The sequence below is a fragment of the Odocoileus virginianus genome, chromosome 2 (assembly GCF_023699985.2).
Source record: "Odocoileus virginianus isolate 20LAN1187 ecotype Illinois chromosome 2, Ovbor_1.2, whole genome shotgun sequence".
In the NCBI taxonomy this organism is placed as follows: Eukaryota; Metazoa; Chordata; class Mammalia; order Artiodactyla; family Cervidae; genus Odocoileus; species Odocoileus virginianus.
This window is the reverse complement of record NC_069675.1, coordinates 2,707,823-2,720,434: the sequence shown is the minus strand read 5'-3', so window position 1 is coordinate 2,720,434 and position 12,612 is coordinate 2,707,823. Positions and strand designations below refer to the sequence as shown.

The window sequence follows — 12,612 nt, the reverse complement described above, 5'->3', positions numbered from 1 at the left end:
TGCCTGCCAATGCAGGAGACTCAAGAGATGCGAGTTCAATCCCTGAGTGGGGAAGCTCCCCTGGAGGAGGGCATGGCAACTCACTCCAGTATTCTTGCTGGAGTATTCCATGGACAGAGGAACCTGGTGGGCTACAGTCCACGGGGTTGCAAAGAGGTGGACACCACTGAAGCAACTAAGTACAACCACAAAGTCTAATCTCTGCCTTGAGGGCAGCACTGCCTTGCTTTAACTTCTTAAGGGTAGGGCCATCTTGACGCATCTTTGCAGGGACCAGCAAGCAGCACTCCACAAATTATTTATTTTTAATAGTTTTTTTTTTTTTTAGCAGTTTTAGGCTCACAGCAACTTTTAATTTTTACATGTATTTTTATTGTGGCTGTTTCTTGAGTAAATTCCTTTTTTTTATTTTTTAAGTCTCGTTGCTTTACAGTATTGTGCTAGGTTCAGGCATGCAGCATAAGGAGTAAATTCCTAAGGAACACAACCTGGTAGGTAAGCTTTGTGGAGTGGAAAATAGGTTGCCCCCCCTCCCGGCCCTGGCCAGGCAATCTACAAAGCAACAGTGGCGGGCAGTGAGAATAGGGGCTGCAGGAGCCAGCCTCCTTCCTCACCCTCATTTTTTCTGCTGAAGATGCAAGAACCCATACTCTGAACTCTGTGCTGTCTGCAGGCGAGGCCTGCATGCGTTCTCAGTTCAGTTCAGTAGCTCAGTCATGTCTGACTCTTTGCGACCCCATGGACTGTAGCACACCAGGCCTCCCTGTCCATCACCAACTCCTGGAGCTTACTCAAACGCATGTCCATTGAGTCGGTGATGCCATCCAACCATCTCATCCTCTGTCATCCCCTTCTCCTCCTGATTCACTAGTTGGATCTCCTTGCAGTCTAAGGGACTCTCAAGAGTCTTCTCCAACACCACAGTCCAAAAGCATCAGTTCTTCAGTGCTCAGCCTCATTTATAGTCCAACTCTCACCTCCATACATGTTTATTGCAAAAACATAAGTTTGATTAGATGGACGTTTGCTGGCAAAGTAATGTCTCTGCTTTTTAATATGCTGTCTAGGTTGGACACAACTTTTCTTCCAAGGAGCAAGCATCTTTTAATTTCATGGCTGCAGTCACCACCTGCAGTGATTTTGGAACCCAAGAAAATAAGTCTGTCACGATTTCCATTGTTTCCCCATCTATTTGCCATGAAGTGATGGGACCAGATGCCATGATCTTAGTTTTCTGAATGTTGAGTTTTAAGCCAACATTTTCACTCTCCTCTTTCACTTTCATCAAGAGGTTCTTTAGTTCTTCTTCACTTTCTGCTGCATATCTGAGGTTATTGATATTTCTCCTGGAAGTCTTGATTTCAGCTTGTGCTTCATCCAGCCCGACATTTTGCATGATGTACTCCGCATATAAGTTAAATAAGTAAGGTGGCAACATACAGCCTTGACGTACTCCTTTCCCAATTTGGAACCAGTCTGTTGTTCCATGTCCAGTTCTAACTGTTGCTTCTTAACCTGAATACACATTTCTCAGAAGGGAGGTAAGGTGGTCTGGTATTCCCATCTTTTGAAGAATTTTCCAGTTTGTTGTGATCCACGGGCAAAGGCTTTGGCTGTCAGTAAAGCAGAGGTAGATGTTCCCTGGAGAAGGCAGTGGCACCCCACCCCAGTACTCTCGCCTGGAAAATCCCATAGCGGGAGGAGCCTGGTGGGCTCCGCCGTCCATGGGGTCGCAAAGAGTCGGACGCGACTGAGCGACTTCACGCTCACTTTTCACTTTCCTGCATTGGAGAAGGAAGTGGAAACCCACTCCAGTGCTCTTGCCCGGAGAATCCCAGGGACGGGGGAGCCCTGGTGGGCTGCCGTCTATGGGGTCGCAGAGTCAGACACGACTGAAGCGACTTAGCCGCAGCAGCAGCAGAGGTTCCCTTGCAGCACCATGGTTTCCGGGTTTTGCGGCTCACCGCCCCTCCCTTCCCAGCTGGAATCCACTTCCGTGTTTTGCTCCGTGCCCGGGGCGCCAGGGCGTGGAAGCGGTAACGCGCACGCGCACAGGGATCCGGCCCGGGCCGAGCGCGCGACCGGACGATTGCGGGTGAGGGAGAGTCGGTCCTGGCCGGGATGGCGGGCCTGAGGGGTCGTGGTCCGGGTCGGAGCGGGCAGGGGGGTCTCGGCTAGGATCTCCCGGCTCCCGGGGCATGCGGGGGCCGGGCGCTAGAGCCCGGGTCCTGGCGGTCTGGGTCGCACGATCGTCTAGGTCCGGGGGCGGGCTCGGGCCGCCGCGACGCGGGCACTCAGCCCGGCTGGGGCGGGCGGGAGGCGGGTGCGAGGCGGCTCCTCCTCGTCGCGAACTCTCGGTGACCTTGGCCAAGTCACTCCATCCCCTTGAGCCGGCGCCTGCGTCTGTGAAGTGTGAATTACGAGCCCTGCCAGCCTGCTGGAGCGGTTTTGAGGCTCGGGGGCAGGACCCCCGAGGGTACCTGGGGTAGAGGGCGGTTCCCCGGGGGCCACCTGGGCCTTGGGTGAGGGAGAGGGGCCTTCCCGGCGAAGCATTTTGTTACAGGCTTTGGGGGAGGCCGCTCATCTGTAGATTTTTAAAACTCCAGAGCCTTATGAAGTAGTTAAAAAACTTTTGTTTAACACAAAGGAGAGACGTCAGGGCTTCCCCGAGGCCCACGTTGCGCAACTGTCAGCAATGCTCATGCTCCGGCCGGAGACGGCTCCATGAGAATGGTTCGCAGCCGTCGAGACCCTTAGTTGTGGAATTAGTACTATTTGTGACTCCTCTTGTTTGCCAAAACCCGTTGCGCCCACCTGGGAAATTGTGGCGCTGGCCAAGCCAGTCTAGTATCTGTCCACGTGAGGCAGTCCGCCAGCTTCCCAATGGACCGAATTGTAGAGACTGAGGATGGAGGGGGCGCCATAGCCGTTTTGGGTGGTGGAGTGGGATCTCAGGAACCCTTCTGACGCGGGCAAGGGTCTGCAGTGTGACAGATGTGTAATTATATAATACTCAACTGCCAGTGGTAGAAGGTCACTAAAATAAGAAGCCTATTAAGATGTCCTAGGTTGGAAGAAATTCAGAGCATTTGAATTGACTTGAACTGAAACTTTTCACCGCAGGTGACTAGCATGCAGATAACCATTCTCTGACCTGCTGCCCCTCTTCTGACATGGCCCACCGCGGTGGGGAGAGGGACTTCCAGACTTCAGCGCGGCGCATGGGCACCTCTTTGCTCTTCCAGCTCTCGGTGCATGAGCGGGAGCTGGACCTGGTGTTTCTGGATCACAGCTATGCTAAGCCGTGGAGTGCCCACCCCGATGCCAGCAGTGCCCGGCCCACCCGCATGCTCTTTGTTACTCCGCGGAGACAGCATGAAAATACCATGTGAGTTTGGCCTTCTCTCCTATGGGCTGCGGTCACCCTAACTGGGCAGTAATCAGCTGGGGATTAGAGTGGATTATTGTGGGAGATTAGGGGTGGGGTGGGGCATGGATGTTTAATTCAGCATCCTTCTTAACCATCCTGAGGATGTCAGGCCTCTTGGAGAACATCTGGATTCAAAACATCTAATGAGTTAGGAAGGCAGGATATCCAAAGGAAAGCAAACAGCTGATTGCATTTAGGATAAGAGGACTTGTATGGAAAGAGGAATTGAAGAGGATTATTTAAACGGAAGAAAAAGATGGAAGAGTTGACTTTTAAAAATTGTCACATAGGATTAGACTCATTCCTAAAATAGCCCAGTGTTCTGGCTCCAACACTGGCAAATAACCTTTTTATGGTAATTTGATTTGTTTTTCCTCCATTCACCTGCAAAGCTTAGGAGCACATGCCCACCACTTTTCTTTCTGCCTTAACTTGTTATAGAACTGTCACCATGGGTTGATCTTAACCCTTCTTAGATCTGGTTATATTTTCAGCCCACCTACATAATAGGGTCAGGAATTTTTTCATAAACTTACCATGTAGTGTGTGATACAGTTACATTTGGTCTATGCAAACTTGTTTAGCAATTGTTTTGAGCTTTAAGGCATTCTGATTACCTTGGAATACAAGGTGTTTCAAGATTTAGTGATATATTCTATTTTGATGATAAAATCATACCCTTAATAATTTTATAAACTTTTTTGGGGAGGAGTTGTTTTTGTTTGTCTCAATCTGACCTGATGTTTAATCTCTCTAGCACAGGTTTTAGGTTTGCTGGAAAACAGAGATCTTGCGCTTTGCTTCTTTTGATCCCCCAGTGAGCCTTAATGAGCTAGGAGTGCCATGACCTGTGTGTGTTTAACACATGTAGAATAGTGGTTTTTATTTCATTTCCCAGCGAGAGCCTAATTTTGTTGGCCTGTTTTGGATGTACAGGTCACAGGATCTGTGATTTTAGAGAATAATTGAGCATAATCCTGATGCTTCTGATCGAGGGCATCACTGAAGAACTCTTTTAAATAGAATTGCTAGTCTCTCTCTTAGTTATGTAATAGCTTCTTGTAAACATTGAAACTCCTGTATTTAAATCTCATGATTATTTTCTTAAAGTGAGATTTTGTAGACTTGGTCATTTCAATACTCAGAAATTACTTCCTCTTATAGACTGGCTCCATATATGGGCCCTGTAAGTGGGAGTTTGGCATATTTTAGGAGCTCTTTTTAGGCCACTGGATCTGGAAGGTGGTTGCAGTGGGGGCGTAAGTGGGAGCTAGGGAAGAAGCTGGCAGTGGCTATCTCATGTAGGAATTTGATTCTCAGAGTTGGTGAGAACTCATTGAAGGATTTTAAGCTAGAGATTGAATTTGTATTTAAAAAGATCACTTTGAATTTTTGTTGAATACATGATAGTGCTGAAGTGGAATAGAGAAGACCTGGCTAGGAGACCACTGCAGAGTGGCCAGGGTCGGAGATCATGAGCCTTGATGGGACGGGCATATTACAAGTGGGGAAAGAGGGGTGGCCTTGAGGTGTATTTCTTGGGTAGATCCAACATGACCTGCTGTGGTGAGTTGGCAAGAGTGACCAGGATTAAGGGGAAAAGAAGGGAGGATGACTCATGTTTCTGGCTCAGCAGTGCCATTAGTTGGGAGGGACCCCGGAAAGATAGGGTTGGAATTGTGACATCAGAGCTTCTTTTTCAGGCATCCAAGTCTAAGTACCTTGCCCAAAGTCTGGTCCACAAAAGATAATCAGCTCTTTCACCCACCACCAAATCCAGCTGCACATTATTTCACTTCATTTTATAACAAAGTAATTATTCTAGCCATTGGGAATGTATACAGTAGCATCATTGAGGTCAAAAAGTTAAAGTGACATTTGCTAGATAGCCAGTAGACCAGTGTGATTGACACCATATTTTGGGTGCATCACATATTGCAGTGAAAACAGCACTAGGATTTCATTAACATTTTATTTATTTTTTTCATTAATGTTTTAAAATACGAAAGATTTTTGAGGTATCCACTTGTGTTTGTTTCTGTTGTGGGCTCCTTACAGAATGAGTAAGCTAAGGTGTCTGTGTCCCCAGCGATCTGTCTTAGACTTAGACAATCATGGGCTTTTACAGCATGTCATTAGCTATTGGTTGACTTGGTAAGGAAAGGAAAATTTGTATGAATAATTTAGAACTTTAGACCAACATTGCCTGACAGACTCTCTGTAGTAACAGAAATGTTCTGTACCTGCTTCATCTAATATGGTAGCCTTAGGCAGACATTTCTTTTTTTTTCTTGGAGAGAAAAAGAAATGCGAAAAGGCAAAATGGTTGTCTGAGGAGGCCTTACAAGTAGCTGTGAAAAGAAGAGAAGCCAAAGGCAAAGGAGAAAAGGAAAGATACACCCATTTGAATACAGAGTTCCAAAGAATAGCAAGGAGAGATAAGAAAACCTTCCTCAGGGATCAGTGCAAAGAAATAGAGGAAAACAATAGAATGGGAAAAGACTAGAAATCTCTTCAAGAAAATTAGAAATACCAAGGAAACATTTCATGCAAAGATGGGCACAATAAAGGACAGAAATTATATGGACCTAACAGAAGCAGAAGATATTAAGAACAAGTGGCAAGAATACACAGAAGAACTGTACAAAAAAGATCTTAGTGACCCAGATAATCACGATGGCGTGATCACTCACCTAGAGCCAGACATCCTGGAGTGCGAAGTCAAGTGGGCCTTACCAAGTATCACTACGAACAAAGCTAGTGGAGGTGATGGAATTTCAGTTGAGCTATTTCAAATCCTAAAAGATGATGCTTTGAAAGTGCTGCACTCAATATGCCAGCAAATTTGGAAAACTCAGCAGTGGCCACAGGACTGGAAAAGGTCAGTTTTCATTCCAATCCCAAAGAAAGGCAATGCCAAAGAATGCTCAAACTACCGCACAGTTGCACTCATCTCACACGCTAGCAAAGTAATGCTCAAAATTCTCCAAGCCAGGCTTCAACAGTACATGAACTGTGAACTTCCAGATGTTCAAGCTGGATTTAGAAAAGGCAGAGGAACCAGAGATCAAATTGCCAGCATCCGTTGGATCATCGAAAAAGCAAGAGAGTTCCAGAGAAACATATACTGCTGCTGCTTTATTGACTATGCCAAAGCCTTTGACTGTGTGGATCACAACAAACTGTGGAAAATTCTTAAAGAGATGGGAATACCAAACCACCTGATCTGCCTCCTGAGAAACCTGTATGCGGGTCAAGAAGCAACAGTTAGAACTGGACATGGAACAACAGACTGGTTCCAAATTGGGAAAGGAGTATGTCAAGGCTTTATATTGTAACCCTGATTATTTAACTTGAATGCAGAGTACATCATGAGAAATGCTGGGCTGGAAGAAGCACAAGCTAGAATCAAGATTGCCAGAAGAAATATCAATAACCTCAGATATGCAGATGACACCACCCTTATGGCAGAAAGCGAAGAAGAACTAAAGAGCCTCTTGAAAGTGAAAGAAGAGAGTGAAAATGTTGGTTTAAAACTCAACATTCAGAAAACTAAGATCATGGCATCCGGTCCCATCACTTCATGGCAAATAGACGGGGAAACAATGGAAACAGTGACAGACTTTATTTTCTTGGGCTCCAAAATCACTGCAGATCATGGTGACTGCAGCCATGAAATTAAAAGATGCTTGCTCCTTGGAAGAAAAGTTATGACCAACCTAGACAGCATATTAAGAAGCAGAGACATTACTTTGCCAGCGAAGGTCCGTCTAGTCAAAGCTATGGTTTTTCCAGTAATCATGTATGGATGTGAAAGTTGGACTATAAAGAAAGCTGAGCACCGAAGAATTGATGCTTTTGAACTGTGGTGTCGGAAAAGAGCCTTCAGATTCCCTTGGACTGCAAGAAGATCCAACTAGTCAATCCTAAAGGATATCAGTTCTGAATATTCACTGGAGGGACTGATGCTGAAGCTGAAGCTCCATTACTTTGGCTATCTGATGCAAAGAACTGACTCATTTGAAAAGACCCTGATGCTGGGAAAGATTGAAGGCAGGAGGAGAAGGGGGTGACAGAGGATGAGATGGTTGGATGGCATCACCGACTCAGTGGACATTAGTTTGAGTCAACTCCAGGAGTTGGTGATGGACAGGGAGGCCTAGTGTGCTACAGTCCATGGGGTCGCAAAGAGTCAGACACGACTGAGCAACTGAACTGAACTGAACTGAGGCAGACATGTCTCTTGAGCTCTTGAAATATGGCTTGTGTGACTGAGGAAATGAATTTTTTATTTTATTGTTATTAAGTTAAATATTTGCATGTGGCTTATAGCTACGGTATTGAAAAGCACCTTTAGGCAATCAACTATATGCTTATGGAATATACTTGTCTTTTTAAAAAATAGCTCTTTGTCAGTTTTACATAAGCTCACTTAAAATGACTTTGTGTTTCCCCTTCATATACCAGTATGTCACAGATCTAGATACGTGTGGGAAAGGTAACTTTAGATCATAATTTTCTGTGGACATAGTGTGCTTACGCATATTTTAAAGCTGATTAAGGACTTCCCGGGCAGTCCAGTGGTTAAGATTCTGCCCTCACCAGTGCAGGGGCCACAAGTTCGATCCCTGGTCAGGGAGTTAAGATCCCACAAGCTGCATGGTGCAGCCAAAAAAAATAAATAGATAAAAAGCTGATTATGTTAAAGAGACATTTTTGGCAATGGTACAATCATTAAATACTTAGGTTGTGTGAAATATGTGTGGCTGGTTCTGTTTCCTCACTCGTACAGTGAATCAGATGTCCCAATAGACGTGGAGACAGTCATATCCACCCCAGTGCCGCTCTACGACAATCAGAAGGCACGCAGTGTGATGAATGAGTGTGAACGGCACGTCATCTTCGCCAGGACCGATGCAGATGCCCCTCCTCCACCTGAGGACTGGGAGGAGCATGTCAACAGGTAGGTTGCTTCTGAGAGGACTGAGCACTCACTACAGGGTTCATGGTCAGTGCATTGTAAATATCTTGTATCATTGTCATTGAAACATATTTTTAGGAGTTTATTTCATTTGCAGCCATAGGAGTCAGAATGTTCTCCTGTCTTTGTAACTCTCAGCTCATTCTGCAGTGGGCTCCCTGGGAGGAGAGCTTGTGTCTCAGCCATCTTTGCATCCCTGACACCTCGGACATTGCCTGGCACATAGTAGGCAAGTAGTAAGTGTTAACTGAAAGTATAAATGAGTCAAATTTGATAGGTGTGACTTGCTCTGTAGTGTATATAGTACACGTTATGATACGGGGGTTAGCCAGACTACCAAAAAAGATTAAATGTCCATTTGTATGATACTTGTACTTATAGTGTCTATAACTAGAGTAGTGAAAATATTTTGGAGTCATATGAAAGGCTAATAGATGTTTGACTTGAGTGACTTTTAAAGATAGGTTTGTAGTCTGTGGTTTTGGGGGAGCACCTCAGCCTGTTTTCATGAGTTTGCTGGCTAGTTTTGCTCTCTTATGTCCTGCTGACCCTGGGGACTCAACATTCCTCTTTAGGTCATTCGTTGTTGTTTGTTTGGCAAACATTTGTTTATCTTGTATTTGTTGCATAAAACTTTATGAAAGTAAAATTTACGTAGCATACAATTCACTTATACAATATGTACAACCAGTGATTTTTAGTATATTCATCTCTGCAGTCAATTTGATGAACGTTTTCCTTACCCTCTAAAGAAACTCCTTACCTGTTAATGGTCACTTCCCATTTCCTCCCAACCCCTGGCAACCACAGTCTACTTTCTGTCTCTCTAAACTTACCTTTTCAAAACATTTTATAGAATCATACAGAACATGGTCTTCTGTGACTGGATTCTTTAACATAGTGTAATGTTTTCAGGACTCATCCATGTTGAAGCATGTGTCAGTGGTTCATTCCTTTTTAATGCTGAATAATATTCCACAGTACGGAAGTGCCACATTTTGTTTATCCATTCATCTGTCGATGGATATTTGGGTTGCTAATGGTTTTTTGGCTACTGTATATGAATAATGTCACTGTGAATATTCATTTACTTGTTTTTGTATGGATTTACATTTTCATTTTTCTTGAATATATACCTAAGAGTGGAATTGCTGTGTCATATGATAACTTGTGAGAAATCTTCAGGTTCTTCTCCCAAAGGACTACATCATTTTGCATTCCCACCAGCAGTGTATGAGCGTTCCAGTTTCTCCACATCTTTGCCAACATTTGTTTTTCATCTGTCTTTTTCTTATTAGGACCATTCTAGCAAGTGTGAAATGACATCTCATTGTGGTTTTAATTTACATTTCCCTCATGGCGCTCTCTATATGTATTTATCTTCTAAGGGAATGTTAAGGTCTTTACATCAGGAGTTGGAAAGTAGTAAACGTGCCATAATGTTGGAGGGCGCTTACTTTATGATAATGGAGGAAAAAGAAGTAATTTGGTAGGAAGAAGGGCAGGAAAGTTCCAGGCTCGTTGGAATGGTTCATGAGTTTGGTTGGAAGCAGGGAATGACGTTGAGCTGGTGTGCCTGTGTGATCAGGTGGTGGCTGGTGAGGGTGGAGCAGTTCTGCACCCTGGTTGAAGATCTTGTGGAGAAGTTCTTCGGGGTCTTGAATTGGAATTAGTCTTGTGCCCTAAGAAGGGGAAATGCTCTCTAGAGCTTCAGATAAAGAGGAACATTGCTGTGAATGAAGATAAACTACTAGAATATTGCCAGGGTCAGAGTTCAGCAAAATTGTTTATCACCATTGTTACAGTTAATAACTGTGAGAATACTGACAGTGGTAGTAACAAAAGAGAACTCAGGTTTGTCACGTGCTTTCTAGGTGCCAGGCATGGTACCAAGCGCCTCACACGCGTTGTCTCTCTTAAACCTCACAGCTCCCCTGGGCGCATCCCTTCTGTGTCTGCTTTAGGGGTGGAGAGACTGAGCTCCGGGAGAGGAGGGGCCCTTAGGAGGTGGTGCAGCGGGTTGTCAGAGCGCGCAGTCTGACTGGGGCCCGTGCTGGCCCCTGCCGTGCCTTTTCTCTAAGGGCAGTGAAAAGAGACCAGTGATGGCCAGACAGGGTGACTTCACACAGATATGTGTCCTCGTTGTGTTATTGCTGCCTTGTCCTCAGTCTGCAGTTTCAGAAACTGCATAGGAGAATTGCATGAATTTTTCTATCAGTTCACCCTTGGTCTGGACAAAGGGTTTTGGGTGCACTCGTCACGCTTACCAAAGTCATCAGAGACTTAATAATACGTATGAATGCCAGTTTCTTAATTTATAAGGAGAGATCCAGCTGCACGGCAGATGAGATCCTGGGGCAGCCTGGCCCAGAGCCTTGATGCTCGATAGGAGAGTCTGGGAAGCTGTTCTCTTCCAGAGGTGGATGGCTGGTGGACCATCTGCACAGGAGGTGCCCTCCTTCAGCAGGGTAGCTGGATGACAGTAGGCCAACAGTAGGCTGGGCACACCTTCACCTGCCCAGTCCTGGAGAAAAACAGACAGATGCTACTCTTTGGCTCCTCTTTCTCCATGTGGACCTCCATACCTGTGTTAAGCCATTGCCACAGACTGATATGATTAATTAGTTTATCTCAGATTATATGCTTTTTAGTGTCTGATGAGATTTTGGAGGCGTCCTTCTCTCATTAGCAACAGGCTTACATCTTCAGGTACGTCACTGTTGCACACAGCTCATTTCATTATTTGATGATACTGGCTTCAGTCTGAGAGGTCACCATTTTTATGACCTCGTCCGCAAATTCTGGATCTGTAGCCCGTTTGGAGGTTGTAGTTAGTTCTCTCTGCTCTGATTATTATCATCTGTTGCCATTCTTTCACTTGATTTTATTGTTAAATTGCTACTTCTTTTCTTCCATGTATAAAATCATGTAAAATTACAGTTTGCTACATCAAGAACTCATATAGGACAGCTCCCTAGATATGTATTTTTCCTCAGAGAGATGACTGATCTATCAGGGAGTCAGAAACTTACTTTTCTTTTTTAGTGCCCCATTTTGCCCTCCTGAATTATTTCAGTAGCAGATAGCTTCGGACCACTTCTTTTTTTTGGCTGAGCCACGCAATGTCAGGATCTTGGCTCCCTAGCCAGGGATCGAGCTCATGCCCCTGCACTGGGAACATGCAGTCCTTACTACTGGACCACCAGGAGGTCCCCAGATAACTTGCTGTGTTTAGAAAACGCATCCCCCCACCCCAGCTGACTCTGGGTTTCTCTAGTGATGCCTGATCTTCCATGAAACATGATTTTAAATATCCCTCTCTTCTTGATTTAATTGTCTAGATCAGGGGTTGGCAAACTATGGCCTGTGTGCCAAATCCAGCCCATTGCTTGTTTTTCTATGATCCATGAGCTAAGAATGGATTTTACATTTTTGAGTGGTTGAAAAAAAATCAAAAGAAGACAGAAGGAATTCAAAATTCAGGGTACATAAATACAGTGTTATTAGAACACAGTCATGCCCACTCATTTAGGTATTGTCTGTGGCTGCTTTGCACTACAATTGTGGAGTGAAATAGTTGTGACAGAAACTCTAAAATATTTAGTATCCAGTCCATCATATAGAAAAAGTCTGCTGACTCCTGGTCTAGATTATGTTTTTGTGTCTGCATGCCAAAATCGTGTGACTCGGTGAACTTTTGAAAATGATATATGTTTGCAGGTATGGTGATGTTTCCCAAAGAAGTTGGACCAGCTTTTTTTCCCCAGATGTTTGTCAGATACCTAATTAGATGCACAGCTTTTCAGAGACATGTAACAAAATACTTGTGACATGGTACTTCAGGACCTTGCTCAAATGGATTCTAGGACATGGCCAGCATTTCAGTAAAAGCATCTAGTGTCCTACAGCAGATTGTCTTATCTTAGAAATCGGAACCTCTGAATTCAATTAAAAGATATTCTCCTTTTCTGAATTTGCTCTAATTGTATCTCTCAGTATTGTATGTATAATATCTATGTGTTAATATCGGACGGATGTTTGAAATTTCTATTCAAGACCTTTGAGTTGTTTATTTTCCCTCCCTCTTTCCCCGTCATTCCTCTTCCTTTCTCCTGGTATTTAAGCAAAGAATTTTATGATCTGAGAAAGTAAGTGTGACCTTTTTCTTCTCTCTGATGTTCTTTATTTCTCTCTGCTTGAC

At 44.4% G+C, this 12,612-nt stretch overlaps 1 protein-coding gene across 18 annotated transcripts in view; it reads left to right on the top strand.

Moving 5' to 3' along the window:
- The first annotated feature begins 1,997 nt into the window (after positions 1-1,997).
- Positions 1,998-12,612, top strand: part of KANSL3 (KAT8 regulatory NSL complex subunit 3) — a 57,763-nt gene continuing 47,148 nt past the window's right edge. For 14 of the 18 annotated variants that reach the window (XR_002316336.2, XR_002316337.2, XR_011490369.1 and 11 more), the window contains exons 1-2: positions 2,492-3,388; positions 8,223-8,393. Coding sequence is in view for 12 of the 18 variants with exons in the window: in XM_020906351.2 (XP_020762010.2) it covers positions 3,174-3,388; positions 8,223-8,393 (386 nt within the window). In the remaining 6 variants the exon portion in view is untranslated. The other 4 variants (XM_020906343.2, XM_020906360.2, XM_020906345.2 and 1 more) reach the window with 4 other exon arrangements.